This window comes from Falco cherrug, chromosome 4 (genome assembly GCF_023634085.1).
Source record: "Falco cherrug isolate bFalChe1 chromosome 4, bFalChe1.pri, whole genome shotgun sequence".
Taxonomy (NCBI): Eukaryota; Metazoa; Chordata; class Aves; order Falconiformes; family Falconidae; genus Falco; species Falco cherrug.
In genome coordinates, this window is record NC_073700.1 from 101,478,464 (window position 1) to 101,505,132 (window position 26,669).

Genomic DNA, 26,669 nt, shown 5'->3' on the forward strand with positions numbered 1-26,669 from the left:
CCCATGCCACCGCAGCGCTGAGGTCTCGGCTGCATTCATGCTGTGTGCAGCAGAACATTGGTTTCCCACTGGATTGCCAAGAGAGGTTAAAGCTTGTAGGAATGTGCCTACTACCTGAGGTGGTATCTCAGGAGGCGAAGGAGAAGTAGAGCACTTCTCTTTCCTCTGGGGGAACAGAAGAAGTTGTATCCTTAAGTATCTTACCACGTCAGTCCAAATTAAAGTCAGAGTGCTGGTTTCTAAAAACTCGAGTTAAGTTAGCCTTGGCAGGGGAACTGGTGATCAAGCACCCTTGCTGCAAAAAAATACATACAGGGTGTGGGGGGGTGTACCTTCTTCTGCAAGTATTTTCATTCAAAGTGCCCAGAATGAAGTCCCTTGTCATGTATGTCCTTTGGACCAGTCCTGTGCTGGCAGGGCAAGGAAGCCTGAACCATCACTGACGCTGCAGACAGTGGTCTTGTAGCTGAGAAAGAGGTCTGTTAAGCCAGAGAGCCTTTGAGGCATGCTCAGTTCAGGTCATTTAAAAGAAAAAAGCAACCCATTTCCAACCAAACACGAAATACATCTTCTGAAAGCATGGGGCAGAAAAGCAGGCCAAAGTTGGACATTGAAAAGAAATAAATAAAAGACAGTCAATGTGAAATTAATAACATTATAACTGCCTGCTATATAGTTTTATTTGAATAATCCTCTATATTAACATCAAAGCAGTTTATCTTGGGAGAGAATGTATCTTAATCCACAAAGAGCAGACTTTTGCACTTTCAAATTATTTCCTGCTCTATGTTGCTGTAAATAGGGCACTTACGAAAAGGAACAGCGAGAAGAATCACAGAAATCGTGCACTGTGTGGTGGGGTATTTCTACCTTTCCAGGTTATCTGTTTAGTTACTTTCATCTACTTACTCAAAATTTTTGACATTTAGCAGTTGGCTGATTTCTCTTGTCCAAGAGGGGTGGGGGGGTGGGGGCGGAGCCGGGGGGAAAGCCAAGCAAAGATACATATATTATGGTGACAGAAAAAAATAAGGTGGCAAAAAATGGCAATGTATGATGACCTGCTAATGGGGCACAAAAAGACTTTTCTGAGAGGACCACTATATAGCAGTATTGGCACAGAATTTCAAACAGAAAAATGCATAGCTGGCAGAAAATGTTTGTTTACCTCCAGACTGGACCCGGTAAACTGTATAAATCCTACTTCTTGCAGAAACCTGCTGCATTCTCATGCGGTTGTCCTGACAGAAGAGACCAACTTACAAGGAAAAGTCCTACTTCACAGCTAGACGTGAAAGGGGAAGCACCAAGGAAGAGGGGCCTGCACTTCCCTTTTTCCTGCAAAGAATTTCCAGCTCACCAGAGGGACTGCAAAAGGACAGAAAGACAAAGGTGCCAAGAAGGCAGAAGCTCAGCCTCAAAGTCACGTAGAACTTCATGACACTAACAGGTTGGACAAAACTCAACTGTTCTGCCTGTCCAGGCTCCCGGCAGAGTCTCCAAAAGCATGGATCCCAGCAGAGGCAGGGACAAGCTGCATGTGAGAGAGAGAAAGCAGCGCATTGCTCCATTCACAATGGGCTTCCAATAAACACCGTTAGACTCCAAAGAGGAGGAATGTGTCTAGCATTTTATAGGAAATGCACCAAAATTTTCTAAAGAGCAGGTCTCAAATATACCCATTTTAGAAAGAAGTATTTGTGAAAAGGAAAAAAAAACACAAAACATTAAGCATATATTCTTGGGTATGTATTTTCCTGTGTTTAGCAGAGTGAAGTTTTCAAGAATAATCTTTGATTGTTAATAACCTGTAAAAATTCATGGAGAAAACCCCCCGATTTCATCATGTAGTATTAGGGCTAGGAAGGAGTGTTCGCAGTGATGTATTCAAGTTGCAGTTCATAATTTTTGATGCTGGCTGAGCTGATGTTAGACAAAGTCCACCTTTCTGATAAAGAGGTAACAAAGACTTGGGTCAGCTTATCCAGGCACAAATCAGTTTGTAGCAGTTCCTTTGTTAAACAAATCACCCTTGAAAGTTAAGAATCAGGTAGGAATTCACAGGATTTCCTTTCTGTAAACAGATGGAGGAAATCAAAAGCAATTTTTCCATCCCTCTCAAAGGAGAACCAAATGGCTCTCCAAATAAGTTTTAAATGCACTTATTGCAAACAGCTAGAAATGACCACAGCCCAGCTTATGAGACAGAAGTTGTCTATCTCTGTAAAGCTCATAAAAAGCAGGCTCTCCATTATAAACTTCTTGCACTGGGGAGGTGGGGGAGCAAACAAACTTTGGTTCACAACATTGTTTAGCATAGGCATTCAAGTAGATCTTCAGAAGTTACCGGGTCTCCAGGCTAGTAACAAAATACCCATGCTCTCTCTTCAGTAGTGCACACTCCTCTTTGGTATCCTTTTTTGTAAGGCAGATGTCTTGCAGAGATGAAGGAGTCATACAGATGCATCTTTGAAAAAGAAGACAGCGTCACTTGCGTTGCCACAAACAAATTCAACTACTTGAAGGAACACACAGGAAACCTTCTTTTGGTAGGGGTTAGGGTAGAAGAGAAAGCACTAACATTTACTATTTGCTACAAGCAAGTTATTTTGCTCTTGTAGTTAGTTGTTAGCAGCCGTCAAGAGCTGTAATTTGTCTGTGTTGACAGAAAATACGGAATTATTGCTTTGTGAGTAATTCTGAGTAACAAGTAACAGGATGTTAATAAATCCTTCCAGGTAAACACAGCAGAAAATATAAATATTCATTCTGGAAAACAAATTTTCTGTGGCAGAAAATATAAATATTCATTTTGGGAAGCATTCTGGCAGTTACTAAGCACGAAACTTACTTGTTGACTGCGTGATGCATGAAACCTTGTAGGATGACCATATGCTTAAAACACAAAGGATCGTAGCTAGGAACCCGAAAGTCTGGATGAGAAAACAAACAAACCACAAATACTTCCAGAACATTAGATGACACATATTCCATGAATGTATGGACAGTCTTTGTATATCCAGCTACATATTTTACGATGTTAACAGAACGAAAAAAGTTGTATTTCACTCCATTCTGCCAATATACTAAAAATTTAAAAATTTCTGTAGTATAATAGCAGCTTATGTCTTGTCAAAACAATGACTGAAAGACAGAGTGAGTCATATACAAGGAAGGAGGAAAAGCTGGACAGCAGCATAGTCTCACCTTCGAGACTTCTCGCTAGGATTCTGCCAGAAAGAAAAGACTTTTCCTAACACCTCTGATGACTGCTCTTTCACTGCCCCATTCAAACAAGTCTTTCCCTGCCATCTGCCAATAAACAAGTCAGGTAAATCTTCTAGTCTGTTTGCATCATCAGGACTAAGTTTCTGAAAGTAATTCTTTACTCGGGAGGAATTGTAATTCAAGTCCTGCTGCTGTGAAAATATTGCTGCCCACACTCAGAAGTCATGCCTCCCTCTCTAAAGCCCTCCAGCCAACAGAGGCAGAGAGTATCTTCCACGAAGTCAGCCCAGGACTCCAGCGGGTTTTTTCAAGTAATTATCTTGAACAGGGCTCTGCTCAGGAGCAGAAGGCATCAAAAGCCACAGACTGGGGTGAAATCCTTTAGACAACTTCTAGCTGCTACAACAGCCATTTGTCAGAACTGAATTGTCTTAAATCTTCCCCTGAACACATCAGTTCCTATGAGTTAAAGCAGGAGCCTTTGGTTTCAGCTCTCTGACAGGACAAATACCTACTTTAGTGGTGAGTCTGGAGTCTCACTACAGAATATTTTTGTTGGCAGTGTGTTATAGAACATTCACTGAAATGAGCTAGAATGTAGTTTACCCAACCCAGACACAAGCAAGGCAAGTCTGTACGAAAATAAAATTACAAGTAATAGATTTCCAATGCCCTATTTAATATATATATTGCAATTAAAAAAGTGTCGGGGCTAATAAGCACAGTCTTACCGCTCCAGCCACAAGCCCAGACAAATTGTAACTCTTGGATGCTGCTACAATCGATGCAATGAGAAGCAGAATTGTGCCAATTAAATAATGAAGAAACTCCTGTAAAGACAAGCACAGCCTGCATCAGAAGGGAAACTTATCAGGAAAGCATTTAAATATGCCTTAGAATGAAAACAAGTTGGCAGACATTACTCAAACCCAGTGGGCAAAACACCAAGTCAAAAAAAAAAAAAAAAAAAGCTAAAAATAAGTAAGAGAGAGAGAAAAAGAGAAAAAAAACACCTTATGGGTGGATTTTGTACCATACCTGACTTTACATTCGAAAAAGGAGAGGGCCAATCTTCAGATCTACTAATGTCACTGGAATAAGATCTGCTTACTGCCTACAGACACAATCCCTTCACTTCAACATAGTACATTACGGAGAGTGAAAAATGTCTCTTTACTGCATGAAATACGGACCTTACTTAAAGAGACAGTTCTGGAGGAAGGAAGAAGCCTTAAGGGCATATTTCTGTAGCCTATATGAAATGGCAATAAATGGCAGCAAACAGCATAAATGGAAAATCAAATGCTCCTACTTCTGATAGTCTTAGAAAGGAAGCAGTGGATCTACTGCTAGATTTACTAACAACTTATATCAACCAAGACTGGAAACAGGAGGGAAGCCCCGAAAAGCACAATCATGCAGACAATGATAACCAACACCTAGGCTCCTAAGTCTGTAAGGGTGGCTACAGCTGTCCTGTGGTAAAACATGATGCCACGAGTTTTTCTGACAGAGCACCACATTTAAGCTGTTCTCTAGTGTCACGAGTATCAGTCCAGGGGTCAATTCTACCTTGTTATAAGGATTTATATGTGGATTTAGATTTTGTATCCTCACAAACCTTATGGCAGCTAATACAGGTGTTTGCAAACTGAACACAGGCTGTTTCTTTTGCATGGTGGGGTGGGCGGGAGGGTATTATTCTGCTTACTTTATCTGCATTGCACTACCAGCATGAGCCAAGCAAATGCCCTGCATAAGGGAGAGGAGGGATTGTCTCAAACCAAAGCAGAGAGAATGCAGCCCCAAAAGGAGATTGTTCAAAGAAATCCCAAAAGAGAAATACTCTATGATAACATACCATGGTTTCCTTCTGCTCAGGTGTTTACCGAGCAGCTGAGGAGGACCTCTGCCACCAAGTGTGCTCTGAGACTGCAACTCATGTACCCTTGTTCAAGTAATCAAGATCTCAACCCTTGCTTTTGCCAGAATAAATTATTTCTGTAAGGAGGCTTCTCTGGCTAGTCCGTGATGCAGCAGGAAGTCCCTCGTGCCAGTGCCTCCTTAGAGACACCAACTATAGCAGTGTACGCAGGCCACTACTTCACAGGAATCTGAGGGATGGGCCAAAGTGCAAAAGAATCAAAGACTAAATTAGGTGGCCTGGAGAGTGCCCCTCTGGAGAAATACTTCCCGGCTTTAAAAGGTGTCAGTGCTGAACAACCTCTTGAACCCCTGCAACTTCACTGACTGCAAATCACACCCCTGGCTGCAATGTAGAGAACCTGCCAGGAAACTCAGCCCAACACTAGCTGTAGTTTCCCAAAGTCTCCTACAGGTCTTCTTCCTATTCTGTTCTAAAGATACTTAAATATGTGAACCTCCCAAAAAGGAGGTGGGTTGTAAAAGAGCAGCAGTGTTCAAGCATCACATCCCATAAAGCTATCTGAAGCAGAGCAGCCACCAGCTGCAGTGCCTTGAACTCACTAGTGACTCTGCAACATTTAGGAATGACTAAACACACAATAAAAAGCAAAAGCAGCCTATGTAGAGGTCAAAATGGCATAGTCCTGTTACAGCAATGCATACATTAAACGCTGCTTTGGAAAACTGTCATTTATTACCTTATTTCAATCCCTTATTTCAATCCCTGCATCTGTGTTATCTCTGGATAAGGAAGTACTTTCTAGAGACACATAGTGGCAGTACACATTTAAAAAAATAAGAAGGGGCGCAAGACTAACCATATTCTTCAGCTAAAAAAAATGTAATTTTTTCTTTCTGGTTAGAAGTGGATGGATGGACAAACCTTTATCTTAGATCTGTAAACTACTTGCATAGTTTCCATTAAACTCCATCCCAACCACTTCTTGGATTTCAGAATTCGTCTGTATCTCTGCAGCTGGTTTTCTCCATCCCTTTGGTCCTTCCTCTGTGGAACTAACATGTCACTATGCATAAGGGAGACAACCCAAGGTGTTATTAAAATCTGTCATCCCACCCTAGGATGCAGAACTCTTCTGTTAGCTGACCTGACCCAAAGCTACTGAGGAAGTTCGGGTCTCACATTTTCTGTGCTGCTTGTTAATTCTCTGCTAGGACGTAAGAGATGGATGTGCAGGGGAAACGCAGGAATGAGGCAGGAACATCCTGCAGGATATCCCAGGAACGGCCAGGCTATGGCAATCAGGCTGAGGCTCCTATTTCTTGCTATTGTTTAAGTTACCTATAAACGTACCAAAACCAGACACATTTGACTTAAATAGCACTCACAGACTTTATTTTGGGACAGGATGTAGGACATCAATTCTAATGCTATGATCTGGTTGGCAGTCTAGCAATCCCTTAGCTGCTATAAATGACCTGAGCTAGGATCCATCTGCTGAAGACTTGGTCATCGGTACCTTCTTTTCAATTGTCTCAGAATAATGCTATTGCATTCCCTGGAGTAAATCTGGATTTGTATCTGTGTAAAGGAGGGCAGGATCAGATCCAAATCAGCTAAAAAAAATTACAATTGCAGCATCTGCTGAAATAAATACTAATAACAAAAGCAACAGAAGGATTTGCATACAAGGCAAAAAAGAATTACGTGAAAGGCAGCCTATCATTTTGTGTCCAAGGAAATGGACTAAGTAATCAAGACATCAACGCACAAGAGAGACAAGGAACCCAGACCATCTAACAGGCTTACCGCAAGTGGCCAGCTAACGCAAGTGAGCTTCCTGTAGATTCTGAAAATGTGGATAATGTAGAAGAACAAAATCATAACCAAGTCGCACATGGTGACAATCTGAAAGTAGCTGTATGCACTGTAATCCGTCCATGGAGAATTATTTACACTGATGAATCCAATCAGCAATGAGATCTGAAAGGCAAAACGCACATTAAAGATTTTTACAATGGTGCTCAGAGGGCCGTGCAGATAATTTTAACCACAACAAAATGGCACTTAGAACCAAAAGACAAATATCTAATGTATATTGGATGGTCCCAACAAAACGGAGGACAAAGTAACGAGCACGGTAATAATGTTTTAAAATTTGCTGTTAAATGAGCTAAAACAGCCATTAAGAGCGGGAAAGAGCCAGCTGCTAGAAGGGAAGCAGCAGCTTCAGCCTGAAGAATCCAACCTGAAGAAGCCGCTATGTACAATACAGTATGTCTCAAACACAGAAGAGGCACTGAATGCCTGAAGTTGCACCGTTAACTGAAGCATCTAAATCCCACGGGACCTTCAGAAGGAAATCATAGAACTCTGTAACAATGAAGGTGCCCATGAACACATGTACCTTTACTTCCACTTAGTGAGATTTCTGACGTGCAAAATCGGAGGACCTGGCTGCAACCGAGCTAAACGTTTTACCCTTCCTTTTCTATCACCTACAGAGCAGGAGTATTAGCAGACTGTAAGGTAGAATCATAGCAAATAACATAAACACTGGAGGAATTTATTAATTCACCCCATCCCCAATACAACATTCATGAAGCTTTAATATGTTATCATTGTCACATAAAACTACAAAGCATTATTGTACAAGTTTTTTCAGTTGTAGGCTTGCAAAGGACAAAAGCTATTTTATTTTTTTAATCTAAAGCTATTTGTTTATTTTACTGATCTTGCTGCTTCTAACAGCCTGGCTAGCCTGGGTTATAAAAAAAAAATATTCTACCAAGGATATACTCAAATATTTTCTTATTACAGACTTTGCCAATGCGTGCTTTCAGACACTCTAAGTCAGCCAGCAGCAGTAATGATTCATATTTTAAGTGTTTCTCCAAGACATTAAAAAACTATCCAAGGAAGCCAGCACTTCAAGACTGCACCATCCTTTCCTGCACACTCACCTTTCAAACTCCTAACTAACTGCATCCATTATCAGAGTAATTTCCTTAAGATTAAAAGGGGGAAAAAATCCCAACACCCAAACAACATAGCTTAGATTTTCCCTGCTGTAATTTTAACTGCTTTTCACCCCTTAGTTCTAAGTTGACAGGCTAAACACATGCATCCTCAAGGGTGACCAAAAGCCCTATACACACAAGAACTTCACAAGAACTTGTCAGCTTTGCCAAATTCCATCCAAACAGTCACATCAGTGTCAGGTCAGTGAACCACCTCAAAAAGGTGGTTCCAAAGAGAAAAGTCAGTGCTACAGGATCCTTTCCCACACAAGTGGCTGAGCTGTTGTTAGATCTGGTCCAGGTCCGTTATTTTTACTACGGTAGCCCCAGTAGTTGACATTAGCATTTTAAGTGATGCTCAGTCCAAGCCGGTGACAGGCTTCTACACTAGAGTAAGCTACATCTCGTCTCACCTTTGAAATAGATACAGGGTAGTAAAGGTAGCACTGTGAAGTGCAGGGCTAGAGCATGCTCAGTGCTTCTCGGAAACGGAGGTTACACGTGCCTTTGAAAATGTGTGATATTGCTCAGTCCCTGTCTCTTCAGACATCTTCCTGCCCTCTGGTTTGGCAGTGCAATATCATAGCAGCATCCTGCACGTTTAGTGCTTCTGTCCGTTCCGTACCTGTCTTCCGAGTCTCACGACCTAGCCACTAGGGAATCCTAAATGCACAAAGTCTTGCATCTTGTTCATGGCAGAGCTTTATGAGATGCTACATTTCTCAGAAGACAACAAAGCAATCCTCTCTGCAATTCAGCATTTAAAGACCTCTGCCCCAGTTCTTCAATTCTGAGATAATTTTAATGAAGTTTTGCCCAATCTGTGTCTACATATACCAAGTCCACATCAAGCTGTGGTTTCATGAGGGGCCTTTGTCACCTCCTTCTCACTCTGATTTCACTCCATGTCATGTGCTGGCTTCTACACTCATCTGTGCCGAGCCACCTCAGTGTACTAAGCCAGCAGAAAAGTGAACTACTAAGAAAAGCAAATAGCTTTACTCTGATTCCACCGTCACACAAGGCAGGTTCAGGTGAGCAAGGGAGTGTGAGGGAGAAGCTAGGACTGCAATGGGAAGGATAGAAAGGACTGAGCAGGCAGGATGGCAAGAGCCAGTAACCATGCTGGCTCAGGCTGCCATCCACCTCCCTTCCTTGAATCTTAATATCAGTTAAACAAGGAATTGTCTCACTTAACTGTTGAATAACTTGAACAATCAGGAGATTGGCAGGTCATTTACCCTATAATCTAGGAGAACACCTGAAGTGATGCAAGAAACACAGCTATTATTTTCATGAGAATATGAAAACTAAATTTAATGACATTTCATTCTATAGGAAGACTCAACAAGAAGTCACAGCAAGCATTGAATCTTGCTCTTGGACAAAGGTGAGGTGAGGACAACCCTTCTCTAACCATCAAAAGCTAAAACGGGTCTCCCTTATTCAGGTGTCTTCACAATAACCAGTTCTCAGTTTCAATTACACTAGAAGGAAGTGTTAAGTCACAGATATTAAATCTGCCTATTGGCTCATTTCATGTCTGAACCATTGACTTCAGCAACTTTTTTACTGTGTACAAAGGATAAGGAGGACTGGATCCTTGCAAGTACAACCACCAACTAAATAATAAGCAGTGGTAAAAAAAGCTTAATTTAAACTAGACTCAGTTCTTTCAACTTCATGGAAGCACAGAAGTATTTTTTTTCAGTTAAAAGGTACAAAAAATTGAGAATAAGTATAAAGAAGAATGTGAGCCACCCAAGGACAAGGTCAGAAAATGTAACTGAGGTGTTCTAGTCCTCAGAAATTAGAAGATACGGGTACCAACCAGGCAGCGAAGAATCTGCTCAGCTCCTAAGAACAGGGAAGAAATGCGGATTTGAACAAACATGCTTTCCATTTCAAGTGTACTTCAAAATTAAAATAACTCCAATAAAAATTAGTAAAGACTCTCCCTTCTTTGATTTTAGATGTGCCTCAGCACACAGGTAGGAAGAAATCACTGTGTGGTAAAGGTATTTCACAACATGAGATTTACATGGAATTTCTAAAGAGGGTTCTCTGATCAGAGGCAAGTAATACCATTTCACAGGACCGGTGCAAAGGGGACTACATCACCATTTCATATAAAGCTATACCATGTTTGCCACTCTATACTGCCTGCAGGGTTAGCGGGTACAGTCAGAGTTTAAAACTCACCTGTTGAAAAAGAACAGTAACAAATGTAGAAAATAAAGCCGCATAATATTATTTGTCCTTTAAAAGTGACAAATACCAAAGTTCCTTCACCAGATATTGGTTTATCATGATATACTGGGTGATGACTGTATTTTTTTTCCCTGCCGGAATTCCTGTTTCCAGAGAACTTGAAATTGAGCGATAAAATGATTAACATGTAACTGTTTGGGATACAGTTCAACATATATCTTGGAATTCAGTTTGTGGCACAGACAGAGAGAGAGAAATGAATGGCAAAGCACTAAAATGATCGAGTGTTACGAGTGTTCTTTATGCATCTGTGCTCAGGGGAGCAGGTTAATACATCCTGAAAATAAAAACTAGAGGCACAAAAAAATTAGGGCACTGCCACTTCCATTTCAGTATAGTATTTCACAGACTGTGAGAGCTGCGGACAGGTAACCCATAGCCAGCAAGCCAGTCAGACCAGAAGTACAGGTCAAACGATAGTCATTAGAAGATTTCAATGTGCTCCACAAAAATATATCCAAGCTTCAGACCTGCATTACAAAAGGGGCGAGGGACACATTGCAGGACACTACCGTTTAAGGGCTTTCTGGTTTCTGAAGAGCAAAACAAAAGAACATATGCATCAATCAACTCCAAAGAAGGATTTCTGGATTTAAATGAAGTTCTGCATTATTACTCTGTTTCACAGAAGTTGATCAGCTTAAACTAATCCACTTCTTGATTTTCCATTGGACCAGATATTTGAAGTGTGTTTGGGAACACTGGTTTGTATCAGGAACTATTTCACAGTGAAGCCAATGTGAACTAAAGGCAGTCAGCAATTGCCAGGAGGCACTCAACACCTTACCAGATGGAACAGACATCATAAAAGGAAGATGGTCAGTCTGCATTCTCTTCTCTATTTTGAGCTGGAGACGAGGCAACTACATCCTCTGTGGAAAATGCTGGCTCTTGAATAACACTGATGCAGGCTCCCAACCCTAAGGTCCATTTTGATTTGAAGTGAGCACAGCTCTACCAAAAATGAAACGTAATTTGCTCTTTCTTGATATGGTCTTCCTTCCAAAGCCAACCCATGGCCTTTAAAAAAAGGGTGAACAAGCACTGATCTTTCAAGGATGTTAATGGGAGATGGGAGAGGGGCTGGGATATCTGATCTTCACAACAAAGAAGGGCCAACAAAGCTGCTGGCTTTAAGTGATGAGGGCAAGGCCTCAAGGCCCTTTTCCCCCTGTACTATGACACCACTCACTCAATGTTCCAGGCATGGCCCTGGTCAACCAGCTACACCTGATCACCACCTTCTCCTTCATGTGTTTGGAAATGCTTTTCAGGAGGATTTTCTTCATCACCTTCTGAGTGCCTGAGGTGAGGCTGACCAACCTGTCGTTCCCTGGATCTTCCTTCCTGCCCACGGAGATGACATCAATCTGTTCAGAATGGCACGCCTTCCTTCTGTACCTCTCAGGCTAGAGAGGCTACAGAAGGGCCGCACAAGAGTGACAAGTTCTCTTTCCCTGTGCTATAAAATGCTGCTTGAAGTGCTCCCTGGAAATGCTGTTCCTTTCTAAAAATCAGCTTTTTTCCTCCCTGTTTCTTCTTGTCCCTGTCAAAGAACGAGCATCTGAAGTCCACTGGTTGCTGATTACACCTAGTAAAAACCAAGGAAAACGTGTACCAAGACTTCAAGGAAGTCAGTCTTCCGCTGCAGGAAAATTCAACACCTTCTTAAGGAGTGGAGCGGAATCGTGCCTTTGTGTTATGAAAAGACTGTATACAGGAGGAAAATCTGACTTCCAGTTACTCCTAAGGCAAATGCACAGTGGAGAAAAGGCGCACGGCACTAGGCCCAGGTGCCATTGTAGTCCCGATTTCAGATGGTCTGAATTCCACCTAACTCCCTGCAGTTACTCTTGGCTGACTGCCGTTCCGCAGGTGTGATTAGGTTGCAGAGAAAGCTCAGCTCCAAACATCCTAGCATCACACGAGTGGGCTGGGCATGGTGCTGGGACCAAGAGCAAGCCAGCCACACGATCCTCAGCCTCTCTGGTCCTAGATCCTCCTGCTGTTTCCAGTCCTGTTGTCAGACACATGGGCCACCATGAAACTGCCCGAGTGCTGCCTGCATCTCGGGGCAACAGCCTGGACTCTCCCTCACTAACACAATCGTGCTGGAGTGTACCAGCAAAGACGGAAGAGCCCGGGCCAAGCCAGCAAGTGCAAAGCAGCTTAATAGAGAACCATCTGTTCCAAAGAAGGGGAAGGCAGAACTGCATGCCCACCAGTCAAGATACTAGATACAATTTCCCTCATCATTCATTACCTAAGGGTAATGAAGGAACCGTAGCACAAGAAAGGACTTGTCTTGCTCTCCACGTACCCTCAGGCCAGCTGGCACCACCAAGCATTTTCTGATCATGTGGTAGAAGACTGCAGTTTATCTGACCACAGAACAATTTTACAACCCAGGAATCAACCTGTGCAGGTGCCTTTGTATGATCTTTTTCTGCTGTCCTGTTTTAATGGATGTAATAAATAAAGCTCTGGCTTTATTACCAGTACTTAATTATTTTGTAACATTTGAAGGGAACTCAATTTTCCTCAGACAGAGGTACCTGCACAAACATAAATGCAGCACGATCTCCAATAGACAAGAACTTACTCCAAAGGAAAGGCTCATGTTCTGAGCGTTACAGACACATTTCCACAGACAAACACTGACACAAGAAGGGAGGAATCTGAATGTCACTGGCTCTTGAATTCTGACCTCAGTTTTGTAACGCTCTTACTGTCTGAACTTCACTATCATGTACTTCACTGCTACAACTCCCCCATTCGCCAGATGAGTACTAATAAATGACTTCATATGCATTGTACTAAATTTTTTTCACCTTCAGAACACTTCAGACATGTAAACAAAGGCAAAAAATGCTGAGCACCACTAATAAACCTCTAGGTCAAGGTGACTGTTTTCCTTTATAGTGTGAATGACAATAGATACCTGCTAAAAAAACAGAAGCCCAAATCAACAATCAACAGATGACAGATGTAACAGACAAGCATGGGTGAAAATATGTGCGGGAATGACCCTAAAAGTTTGGTCTTTTAGGGGTTGCTTTTTGGTTGATTGCTGCCACACCACACAAGATAAACAAAAATGAGCGTCCCAGCTCACTGTAAAATGGGAATTGGTATTTATTTCCTGAGTGTCACTTATTTACTTACAATAGACTTTCTTTATCACGTGTTGCAAAACGACAACACACAAGACTGTGTTGCAGTTTGCAATTTATTTGCAAGAAATTTGCAATTTATTATTGCAAATAAACTGCTTCCTGACTGGAAGCATCGCCTTTAAAGCTAAGGCTACTTCACTATTCATCCTCTTGACCATTCCTGACTGTTTTGTACTGTACATTATCACTCACCTGTATCCAGCTGTTCTTTCACAATTCTATTAATGACTGCAAAGCAAGGGTTACCCTTCCCCCTGTGCCTGTGCAACACCCTGCAGAGCGTGATGTACTGGGTGCGGTCAGGAGAGACAATTGTCTTCACAGCAGCTCATACGGTGCTGTGTTTGCATTTGTGGTAAAAACAGTGTTGGTAACACATGAATCTTTTGGCTGCTGCTGAACAGTGCTTGCACAGCAGCAAAGCTTTCTTTTGCGCTTCTCCCTCTATTCACCCCCAAAGCAAGTAGGCTTGCAAGTGGCCAAGATGTTAGGAAGCGACACTGCCAGGACAGCTGCCTCCTACTGACCAGGGGGATATTTCAGACCATGTGATATTGTGTTTAGCGATAACAGCTCAAGAAAAGAAGGTATAAGGGGAAACGTTTGAGGCTATGGCATTTGTCTTCCGAAGCAACCCTTACACATGCTGCGGTCCTGCTTTCCGGGAAGTGGCTAATCACCTGCCTGCTGATGGGGAGTAACAAATGAATTCCTCTTTTTGCTTTGCTTTCATGTGCAGCTTTCTCTTGCCTTATGAAACTGTAATTATCTCAATCCATGGGTCTTTTTGCCTTCCGTTTTCTTCCCATTCTGCAGGAGAGAGGAGTGAGTGAGAGGCTGGGTGGGTGTCTGGCTGCTGACTGGGGTTAACCCAATGCAGGTGGCCCACTCCTTGCCTGGGCCTTCTGGCTGCTGCAGTAATACAAAGAATGATATTAAAAATCTTCATTGCAGAAAGGAACTGAAAGTGGTTTTTGCAAATCCCAAGATCATATACTGAACTGACAGGCTGAAACTGCTGTCTTACAGTGTAACTATGAATAATAAATTTTCTTTTTCTATATAGAAACAATACGCGAGATGCCAGCTCAAGTACAGGGATGAAAGATAATGTCAATAAGAAGCAAAACTGCCTCAAGGTGCTCAGTGCCATAGAAACACTGTAACTCTTATCCCAAAGATAATGCACATATACTCAATACTGTGACACACATATTGTCATGTATAATCCGCCCAGCACTGCATTAACTTTTCATTGAATTATTTTTCCATGCAATGTACAAACCCATTCTTGTTTTTCTCAGGGTATTTTCTTTTCTTTCGTGACTGCACTCCCCTCTGCTACTCTTTCCTGTAAGAAGTTGTACGATGACTTTTTGTCTCCAATACCTCCTTTCCTTTTTTTCTGCTCTTCATACCCCTTTCCTCTTTTTTCCTCGGCATTAGACTCCATATTTCTTCTCCTTTATATCTCTCATTGTCTCTCATCCAGATTTCCCTCTATACACATGAATGCACCATAATTCCCTCTTTTAATGTTTCCTAGCTATCTTCCCCAGTCCCTTGCACCAGGACATGCATTGCCATTAGCTAACCAAAACTTAGCACCGTTCAGGGAAAAAAGGACAGGCGACAGGATTCAGCATAGTACTATACCTGTACAAAGACTGTAGGCAGCAGCTCTGGTTTACCAGTGTACAGTTGGCAGCTGGCAATACCTGAAACGGCTTTTTCTTTCCATCCTTCTCTAACAATTTAATGCTCTAGCAGACAGAAACAGCTTTGGGGTTTTTTTCCCTGGATGCTGTAAAACAGCGTTGAGAAGAGATCTCCATTGCACTTGCTGGAGCACTGATGAACATTGGTACTGCCTTAATGTCCCTCCTCCTGAATCTGAAAAGAGGACCCTGAGAACTGTCCATGAAAATGATAAAAACCGGTGATTTCCACTCTCTTCAGAACTCACCCCAGTTCTAGTGCAAGTGATAGTACAGAAACTGTCTGTCTACAGATCTGGAGCAAGGGACAGCACTGACTCATATCCAGTTTTATCACAGCCTTTAAAAAAACCCAATATAGTAAGAGCTAAATGCTTTTGTATTTGAATGAAAAAAAGTCAAAGTTTCCAGCTTGTGACACCAGCCAAGATAGTAAGTGGAATTTTCCATCCCTAGGGGAGCCAATCGGGATAACCATGCCCCAGAAAAATGTCACTGACTGCAGCTGTACATTTCCGAATGTTACACCTCAACACAGCGAAGCAACACCCATGTATTAAGTACATATTTCTGGACAGCATAAAACAAATTTTTTTAACAGCTTCCCAAAACAGAAAGATGAGTGAAGCACCAGCCAAGGTTACCACTGTAGTTCATGCAAGACTGGTTCAGCTAATTTAAGCAACAACGTTGACTGCTGCTGTAATCGAGATTTCCTTCTTCCAGGGCGGTGTTGGAAATGCGAGCTGTAACAGCCAAATCCCTACTAGAAAAAGAAGATAAAAAACCCAGTCCATTTAAAACTTCACTAATGACAGATGAAATCAGCTGCCTCCAGCTGCATGGTTCTGTGAAGCAGTCAGTCTTTGGTTGCACAATAATCGCTCAGCCTCTGCGTCTGAGCAGATTTCCTTCTTGTCTGGCTGCTTTGCTAAAATGAGGAAGCTGTCTGGCCTCTGATAAGTGATTTCTCTTGTGCACCACCATCCACAGGCTATTTATGGAAGATAAAAATTGTGGGAGGGCAAGAAACGGTGAAATAATCTTATTCAGACCCTCTATATCTCAGAGAAGAGGACAATTCTAAGTACGACCAAGTGGTATTCTTTATCTACTAATAAGAAGTTATCTATCTGCTCAGACACAGGCCTCAGTGGTAGAAAAGGATGTGGGGCAATCACAGAACCAGCATATGAATGACTAAAGATTACTAAAGAGCCCTTGTTACAGGGTGTTAGCCATGATCATGAAAAAGGCAATTCTTTGTGAGGACTAGCTACAATTAAGTCCTGCCTACCAGTGATCACAGTGTGCAATACTTCAACCCCACCACCGCCAGTTTAACTAGCTCCTTACTTTAATCCCCATAGCTACCTAGGCCACCATTGCACCACACTGAAAGAAACTATACAATCCCGTATGTTGTTAACTGAAAGCTAAGGAGTTTACAGCTATATGACAAAGAATATATCATATTCTTATCAGGTAGTGAATTAAAAAAACCCACAAAACCCAAACCACAATACAAGCCTGTTGCAACCAACAACCTCATAATTTTGTTTCTTCTCTCTCCAATCCAATATTAACATTGGATTGTTTTAAACATCAACTTTCAATTTAAAACATTTCAACTGAAAAAGCATTATCAGTAAGTTTTTCCAATCTACATTAAAGATGCACACAACACTCAAAATACTGCAGTAATTGAGTAACGTTGCACAAGTACCATATTCAAGTCACAGACAATTCCCAAACTCACTGCAAACTCAAAACTCATTGCAAAACAGTATTAAAGGCACAGCTGACTGTTGGCATGTCTGCAAAGGACAGCAACAGCATCTTAAACAAAGCAAATGTCCTTGCAGAGTTTTAACTCTGGGAAACACAGCTGCTTTCTCTCTAACTCTCAAGGGGGTGTTTATATCTTTCTAGACACCTGCAGGGACTGAAGGTATTACTCTGGACAAAGCCAGGAGACCCTTTACGCTTTGTAAGCATGTAGCTTGTCCATTATTAATAAGGAATGACTCCTCTGTACAGGCAACAGTCCCCACGTAACAGCTAGCCTGCCACCCACTCCAGTGGTCTCTCCCATCTCAAATCAAGTCATAATCCCCAAATCATGGATGAACCTGCTGTTTCAGGTAAAAGCAGGGACACATCCCCTGTAATTAGTTTTCTCTGCAGATGCACAGATACAATCACTGGCTCAGCCTGTGCTCTGTCCCCTCCTCCCAGGTAAGGTATTGGTTGTGGTGCTCATTGGGAACCTGTCCCCCACACCACCAAGCCAACTGCCCATTTAGAAAAATACTACCCGATTGCTGCAAAAAGCGTGCATGCATGTGGCTCCTGCTGTAATTCACTCCACTGTAGAAGACCATGCACCTTGCATGGTAGGGAGAATCCCTGTATCACAACTCAGATCACGGTAAGTAAAAACATTGTAACATCGCAAAAGCAGCAACAGAACTCACCAGCCTTGACTCTGGAGAGGGAGCCCTCCTTGGGAGCAAGAGCTGGCCCACCTCACCTGCCATACCTCCTTTTAGGTGACTGGGAAGAAGAGCTCCTCGTCAGAGCAAGGCACCTCTGAAACCACTGCTCGGAACCATTCTCAGATACATTGTTTGGGTTCTTTATATTGTTTGCCCTTTAAATAGTCAATAAAGTCTCATATTGTCAGTAATACACAATATAGAAAGAGCTTAACCCTTACTTGCGAGCTATAGAGCTCTTACAGGTAAAGTTCACGGCTGTCTAAAAATGGATTTACCAACCATGCAAGGTAATACCACCTACAGAGAAGGAGCCCACGCTGGCTGACCAGCCAAGCCTGGCTCAGACTGGCTGGCTGCTTGAAGCCCAGGGTACACACTGTTTGTTATTAAAAAACACCCACAAACTGCACAGCAAGCTGCAAAGTTACTCCCTTGCCCTGGCTATCCAATACATATCCAACAGCATACAGCTACTTAAAACTCAAACAGGAACATAAAACGTAAAACCAGTGCCTCATGGCAACAATCATTCTAGTAGCCTATCAAATTAGATGCACAAAAATTAAAAAGCATGCAATCTCATCTTCCTGAAAGTTGTTACTGAGATAAGCAGCACCTTGTGAACTGCTCAGTGAAGTCTCAATGCCTATGCCTGCTAACCCTCAGCAAGCAATCTGTTCAGTCACTCACCCTCACACATGCTGCTCACACTTGTTCTCACTGTCTGAGGCATTTACGGCTTGACTGATTCAAATCTTCAGTTAACACCTGCCCTATCTCTCCCCGCCCCAGAGAACACCACACTGACATCTGGCAGTCGCACAGACAGCAGTTAAAAAGTTTGTATCTGTCATCTCCAGCAAAGGCTTTGTCATTCATGGCAACAGAGCCTTGAGCAAGGTCTCCTCAAATAAGATGACTTGTTTACATCACCGAAGTCCATGTTGTTAGCTGTGGGGGCACATCACAATTCCTATCAGGAAAAAACAGGTGAGAGTTCCCCAAAATGCTAAACATCATGACAGTTTCCAGACCAACTGGCATCATCCCGACCTGGTCGCTGGACCAGACCAGGTCTCAGCATACAAAAGAACGACCTTTTCTAAAGGCAACGCCTGACGCTTGGCAAGGTGCCAGAGGAGTGAAGGGTGATGAATGAGGGGGGAAAATGAGAACAGATGAGATTCCCCAGTGGCACTGTGGCAGCTGACAGCTTTCGCTGACTGCCTGGAGGCTGGCAGGCCTCTCAGACACGCTGGGACAACACCCCTGTTTCTACTGGGAAGCTTCACTCAAGCAATCTACAAAAGGCTCGGTTAGCCAGCGGGTGACAAGCGGCAACTGGGGACTGTGTTTTTCCCAAAGAGATACGAAAGCTCTCAAAGTGGCCTTCCCAGCGTGTGATTACAGACTGGCAGGAAAGTATGCTGATGTTCTGTAGTTCTGCAGCTGCTGCTGGTCACCTCAGGTTAACAGCATACTTCTCCCCCAGCAGTCTGTACTTCTTTCTTGAACTCACTAATGGCATTTAAAAAAAAACACAAACAAACAAACAAGAAACCACCAAAAACATTCTAAGAAAATTGCCCCTTGAAGCAGCTTCTCAATCTCGCCATCACTGCATTTCCATTTTCCATAAGGGAAGCTGTGAGCAAGAGGGGAAGCTGTAAGCATTGCAGCTGCTGCTATCGTTGCAAGAACAGCAGCCAAATTTGCTTTGGCTTCGAAAGCTGCAGTCACCTAGCTTTGACCAGTCAGGCGCACCTGTACTCACCATTACATTCATCTGATCACCAGCACTGCAGTGCAGGGAGTTGTTTCATGACGATCCCTCAAGAATCAGAGTTATGCAAAAAAGAATAAGCTCACAGGTGGGTGAAAAGAAATCACAGCAATTTTCTGTGTACAGAAAGTAGCAATTTCTGCCTGCTGTATACTTTACACCTCACCACAAAACAGGAGGACAAGACCACAGCGGACATGACATGACAACAACGCAAAGGAGACAACTCAGCCGCAGTACTGAATGAGTACCTCACAAAGCCTCCCCAGGGAGGGGAGCGGCGGAAGCGCCCATAGTAAGCAAATACTGTCTGGCTCTGGGGGGCAATACTCCGTTCCCCCGGTTATGCCGAGCAGGTACCCAACACAGCCTCATGGTCAGGCATGCTGCCTTCACTGAGGTACCGCCACAGCTCGTACTGGATCATAGTGAGACACAACATGTTCCAGCATCTACAGCCCTGACCCAGGGAAGGATGCTTGGCATGATGGTCTTTATCATGTACAGGCTCTGAGCAGATGGAGACCGCGCTTAGAAAGAACTGATCCCCAGGTTTCGGTTTCTCTGTGGCAGGAGAGGACGTTCAAAGGGATAGCATCTCCAATGGGAGTGAAGACAGGGAATACACCGCACTTGCACATCTTAAAGAAAAGTTACAGAGCAGTAAGAATCCACACTTCACCCCATCTTATTATTGTGGACACCATGCACATCCGATTAAAACTTTAAAAAGGTGTTTGCAAATTTAACTTTCTGTAAAGCAAACGTGCAGGACACCACTGCCAATACTTCACTCTGCTCTTTCAAGCATACTAAACATGTCTCAAGAGATACGGTAAATTTCTAGGCTTCATTTCCTTTTTTTTTTTTTTTTTTTTTGTTTTGTTTCAGAAAATGTATTTGCTAACCCTTGTTCAACCACCTCTATAGAAAGAGCACTACATGCACTCAGGTTGCCAATGAATGTATTGCAACAAATTGTAATGGACGGGTCAGATGAGCAATGAAAAACAGCTCCAACTATGTGCTTTTAGGAAGCCTCTTTTAGGATATAAATAAAACATTCACTGACACATTCAAAGCAGAAACTCCCTGGTGTTTAACAATGACTATAACCGCCTTTTTACAAAATGTAATGGAGTTGATTTTTCAGCCTTCTAGAGCAGTTTCAACATCAAGAGAAATCACTAGTTTCTTTTTTGCTGAAAGAGACAGAAATTGAAACAGATGGTACGAAACCTTCCCCTGACCAAGAGAAAAAAGGACTACATTCTCAGCTTGTGGTTTGAAGCACATGGAACCACTTCAGGCTTATGTAGTTCCTGCCCTTATATGCCAGGCACTTGCTCTTGATGACAGCACTCTCTATGGCTGCACTGTTCTCTAAAAACTCTTAGGGAAAAAGAAAACTGAAGGAGAGCTGAAGTAAAGCTGCATCAGTTCCCTTGTTTGGTTTACCACGTAACCTTGTGAACAGCTGCATCACTGCAGCTGAGAACGGCTGCATGGAGGCAAGGCAGAAATGTAAAATTCCTTAAACTGGTGTTGCTTGTGAAGTTTTGTCTCATCAAATGAAACTGTGTCAGCCTACCACCAAGCACTTCTTGGTTAACACACAGAGAACATACTGTTTGCTCCCAGCTCTTACGCAAATACCTGGGCAGAAACTGTAAAATGGCCACGCAGAGCAGAGGCATGGAAAAAATACAACTGGCCAGGACACCCTGTTTCAGTGATCTCAAAGTGGAAATAACAGGATTTCCCAGACCTGTTGGTTTTAATTACTAGGCTTGGACATTCCTCACTCAAAGTGTTCCTGCTTACTTTGGAGCCATCTAAGATAATTTTTTTTCTCTCTTTTCTCAGCATCCCAAGCAAGGTCCTTTTACCGCAGCTTCCAGCGGAACAACAAAAATAATGAGCAGCTACCACACATAGCTTTGACTTTGGCATGAAAATAACTATGTTGCTAAAAAACATGTCCCATTTCTTATTGCTTAGCCAGTAGTTTATCACAGAGTTGCAGACTGCAGACACCTGCACATTCTTGGGGTGGTTTTCCTCAATTATTATTTTCTTTGGAAACGTAAAAGCCTCCTGCAAGCTCAAAATAAGAGATCTTGTATAGTATACCATGACATCACTGACAGCTATTACAGCATTATCTTTCATGTTTGCTGTTATCAGCCAGTTGAAAAGTCAAGCAGAACACAAAACTGTTTGACTCTAAGCTTTGTAGTTTAGCATACAGCAGCTTCCACCAAGCTTGTTGCTTCTGGTTGCTATTTTCCTTTGGAAGAACTATAAACAGAGTGAAAGTAGAGGAAAGTTGAAAGCACAGTCTACACGGGACCCAGAGACATGCTTACAGTTCAGCATTTCTGCACATCACCAGAATCCCTCTCTTCTGACTGAGCAGCATTATTACCATACAGGCAAAATCATGCATCACTGATGCATGCTGCAAACAATTAGATGTTTTTCTTCAATCACCTCCATGGACACAAAGACATTTCAGGCTCAAGATCAAGTTAGAAGATTGAGTAGCTCTCAAGTCATTCCAAGCATAATTTGCCTTTGTGAATTTCCTTTTCCTGTATCAATGGTTTTGATTAGGAATCGTTTTCTTCCACTAACAGATTTTGATTTCTTTTCATATTTTAACTTCTTCTGAATTTAGCTCCCCAGTAAATTTGCTTGGTATCATCCAACACATTCAGAAATTGATCTTGGCTCCAGCAACCCAACTACCAGAATTTTCCAGCTTTCCACGTTAGACATTAATATTCTCTTGAATACTATTATTTAACCACACATTAGTATACAAATAACCCAGAGGGGTTTCAGCACACTTCAAAGTTACTCAGAATTACAGACTGTCTTGTTGGCGATTCACTTGTAAAGTATGTAATTGCTTTTGTCAAGAAATACTTTGGAAATTAAATATATACTCAGCAGAAAAGCTTAAACTATTGCCTTTGCATTTTTAACAAGTTAAAATGATGTTAAGTCAACTTTTATTGAGTTTAGCCTTTTTTACCTTGCAGTTGTTTGTAAGTACTTTCTTCAGCCTTGAGAAGATAATTCTGATTTTCGTCTTTTCTGCATGGAGGAACTACTCTTTCCTGGTTCGTAATGAGCTGAAAGAATCAGCGCTGTTTTCAGCTTAAAACACCTTGTATTCTGAGGCTGCGCTTACTGTGCCGGAACTATCGTCCTCTCAGTAACAACAGTGTTACCTGTTGTGTGAACAATCGCCTTCAGTCTGAACCGTGGTCAAAGTTAGCTTGGCCCAACCTAAAGGAGGTGAAAGAGGGGCAAAAAAGGCCATGGGCCACCTCTGACCCTCTCAAGAGTCCAGAAACATGGAAGAGTCCAAGAGTTTGAGAAGCCTGAGAGAACTCGCCAAGCTAAGTAAAACAGGATCCTAGAAAGCCCTACAATAAAACAAGCCAGCAGTAGCACGGACACAGAGCAAACGTGCTTCAGATGAAATCAGCACAGTTAGTGTGGCATACCGAAGATTGCCTCGCGTGTTGATTTTGCCAAGCTGGCTAAAATTCAAGTTATTTAGCTTCTCTGGTGCACGCTGATACACACCCACTCACACACTTACTTAGTACACTGCTGCTATAGAACCAAGATGGACACAATGGGATCCTGCATCTATCCCCGAGAATATAAGAGATCTTGGCAAAACTGCAAATACAAAAAAAAAAAAAAAAAAGAAGAAGAAAAAAAAAAGGAAAAGTTATATTAAGCACCATCAAGTTAAACCAGTTGAAGCGGGTTAGATGTTGAAGATACTTCATAACTTCCTGTTAAAATCACAGCATCAATTCAGACTAGATTTTGGAAATGAAGCCCCTACTAACGTTAGTAATACTCACGCATAAAAAAACAGCTTTCAAACCATCTTACTGCCATGTAAAATCCACAAATCACAGAACTATGTTTTCTCCTCCATTTTATTATCAAAATATTTACAGACCATTCTTTAAACATTAGAAAGCCAGGATCTCAATGCATAAAATGCTTTATCTTTTCAAAGCTATAGTCATTTTGTAAGATTAAAGAAATTTTCCTGCAAAAGAGTAGAGGAATTTGTGTAGGTTTACAGGGAAGAAACACATTTTTTGCATCCTAATTTCATTCTATGCCAGACACCACAGCACCCAGAACTTGAAGAGAAAGCACTGGCAGCATTTAGATATCAGCAACAATTCAGCAATCACCAGATTGTAGACAACCTCTTCATCTTGTCCAAGACTGCTGAATTTAGTCCTTGTGTTACAATCTTTCTTACAGAATAACAGCTATAACATTATCTTTCACTTCCCTCTGTATGATTTTCATGGCGCACGGCTGTCAACCATTAGAACTATTTCATGCGCATACAATTATTTTTTTTTAGCTTGCAAACACTGCAAACAGCCCTTAACGTTACAGGAAATTCCTTCTTGTTCTCCCTCACATCCTTTACTTCTTGGTAAAAGGAATTAAGGAAGAAAGAGAAAACAGGAACAGTAATGTTCCCTCTTCGCAACAACCACAATTCAGAGGCCCAGTACGCAATTTAGCACGATACATGCCTAACCCAGAAGACCTTACCTTTGTCCTCTGCCAGCACAATGGTTCTCCTTCTTAGTAAGACTGCAGTCCCACCAGCCACCTTAACACTAACGCAGGAATGTCTACAGATGTAGCATAAAGAATTCTTTCCTAAAAGATACCGCAAACATTTCTTACTAGGAGAACTAAATAGTAATACAAATGGACCGATGGGTATAGTGGAAATACTGTGTAAAAAGAGATAAAGGAGAACTACAAAAATATTTAGCTCTCCATATTTTATTGGGTGCACAAATTAATCTAGAACTAGCCTATTCTGGTTATTCCTACACATCGCAGCACAAACATTTACTTTTCTTAGGGTGTTATTCAAGAAGACAACACTATTGTGACACCATATTAAACGAAGTTCATTTGCCCAAAGTTCCTTGGATACCTGAGATAACTTCTACTGATGTTATCTGCAGGCAAGCTGGAAAGCAGAAAAATGTAAGAAGGTGAAGGTGAAAGAGTGCTAGGGGAACTAATTTACATGATTTTAACTTCTGTTAAAAGTGACTGCAGAAAGCCACTAGCTTGAATTCTGACGAATTTGATATTTAACAGCATTGCTAAAATATTCTTTTATATAAAGCATGTGAATTATTATGTAAGCTATGGAGATTTACACACACTACATAAAAAATGTAAAGTACACAAACACACTTCATATGTGCATCAAAACCTGAAACTTCAGCACAAATAAGCACGGCTGTGCTAGCTGTAAGAGTCACACATCATAGCTGCAAGGACACCACAGCAGGATGGGCAGCAGAGAGGACTAGGTATTTCTAGACCATAAAAGGAACTGTTCCTTCCACACTGGTGAAAGCAAAAGGGTAAGAGCTGATCAGCAAAGGACAATGCAGACACATGCTCCAAAAAAAAAAATTGTCTTCTGAGAAGTTACTCCAGGTCCACACGATAGCTTGGGAACAACCCAAGAGAAGGCAGCAGACAACTCTTCGTACCGCTGCTGACCAGAACTCATACTGAGGGGCAGCTGCGGGGTCTGAGGAGCACGGTGCAGCAGCTCCGCGGGTGCAGGCAGCCATGCCCAGCGCACCGGTGCATCTCTCCTACCCAGCCTCACCTCTGAGGTCACCTGATGGCTGTCAGTGAAGCAGAAGAAACTGGGTGGCTTTTAAACTTTAGGAAAACATCATTCCTAACTTCTAATGTCAGTTTAGGGCTCTGGATGCTAATAACTGACACAAGTTTTTTAAAAAAAATTACTAAACAAATAAAGGCGGGGGGAAAACAAGGCACTGGGGTTTATAAAAAATGAAGGCAACGACTCCAGCACAAATTATTGTCAGGGGCCAAGTTTTTGTGGGATGAGAACGCATGTGAGGAGGTATCGCCACAAGTTGTCTTCCTTGCTCTTCCCTAGGCACTGTTCACTGCCGCCACTGGGATTAAGCTGACAAATCACTCTGTGTGCCACAGCAATGACAGCGCGCTTATCCACCCGTCAACCTCCGCATCTGGATGGAACAAAATTTCCCGCACCGCGTCAAGTTAAGGTATCGGCTCCAAACCTGGCAGCGCTCCACTACTGATCGCTTTCGAGTTTCTGCCTTTCGGCCACACATCTCCCACATCCCCGGGGTCAGCGCCTGGCGGTCCCCGACGGGCAGGGCGCGGCCCCCGCCCCCCGTACTAGGCCAGCGCTGTCCCCGGGAACTTACCCGTGCTGAGGAACGCGGTGCTCCACCGGAGCGCCATGTGCCTTCGCACCACGGTGTGCCCGTTGTTATTAGCAGCAAAGTTGTTGTCAATGCTCACCGGCACCGGCACCGGGGTGCTGCTACCACGCAGGGCGCGGAGCGAGCCGGGGCGCCCGCCGCCGCCTCAGGAACGCGCCCAGGCAGCCCCCGGCGGCGCGGCCCGTCCCCGCACCCTGCCCCGCACCCTGCCCCGGAGCGAAGCCCCGGCGGCCCGAGCCGGACCCCCGCACCCCCCGACGACGCCCGTCAGGCCCGCCCAGCGGCGGTGAGCGCGGCGCCCCCGCGGGCCGAGGGTCCCAACGGTCCTAACGGCCGCCCCCGCCCCGCTCGCCCCTTACCATCTGGGCCACCTTCAGCATGCCGGCGCAGGAGCGGAAATAGGCGCCGTCCATGAGCTCCGCGTCCGAGCCCGCTGAGGAGGCGGCGGTGGCGGCCGGCGGGGCCGCGGGCCCCCCGCTGTTCACCCCGGTGCGGATCACCCGCGCCCCGTGAGACATGGCTCCCTCCCGCGCTGCCCTCGCCGCCGCCCGGCCCGGGACAGGGGGACGGGGGCGGGACGCCGAGCGGCGGCGCCCCGGGGCCGACGGGGGCCGGGCGGAGCGCGGCGCCTCCCCGCCCGCCCTCGCTCCCCGGCTGGCGCGGCCGCGGGGCGGGGGCCGCGGGGGGGGGGCGCGGCGAGGCCGCGGGGCTTTCCCGCCGGGGGACGCGCCCGCGCGCGGGGGAAGCGGGCCCGGGGCCGCGCTCGG

General features: G+C 43.5%; 1 protein-coding gene across 3 annotated transcripts; it reads right to left on the bottom strand.

Annotated features, from left to right (window-relative positions):
• Window positions 1-1,727: 1,727 nt before the first annotated feature.
• On the bottom strand, window positions 1,728-26,563 carry CMTM7 (CKLF like MARVEL transmembrane domain containing 7). 3 transcript variants are annotated; one of them, XM_055707571.1, is made up of 7 exons: window positions 26,262-26,390; window positions 24,194-24,304; window positions 23,199-23,281; window positions 6,923-7,096; window positions 3,960-4,058; window positions 2,852-2,933; window positions 1,728-2,467 (listed from the first exon to the last, which is right to left on the bottom strand). In XM_055707571.1, the coding sequence occupies exons 4-7, from the start codon at window positions 7,010-7,012 to the stop codon at window positions 2,454-2,456; spliced, it is 285 nt and encodes a 94-aa protein (XP_055563546.1). In that variant the 5' UTR covers window positions 7,013-7,096; window positions 23,199-23,281; window positions 24,194-24,304; window positions 26,262-26,390; the 3' UTR covers window positions 1,728-2,453. The 3 variants fall into 3 exon arrangements, with proteins under 3 accessions (XP_055563546.1, XP_055563545.1, XP_055563547.1); XM_055707570.1 differs by lacking the exons at window positions 23,199-23,281; window positions 24,194-24,304 and having other exon boundaries at window positions 26,262-26,563; XM_055707572.1 differs by lacking the exons at window positions 23,199-23,281; window positions 24,194-24,304; window positions 26,262-26,390 and adding an exon at window positions 25,885-26,064.
• Window positions 26,564-26,669: the final 106 nt, after the last annotated feature.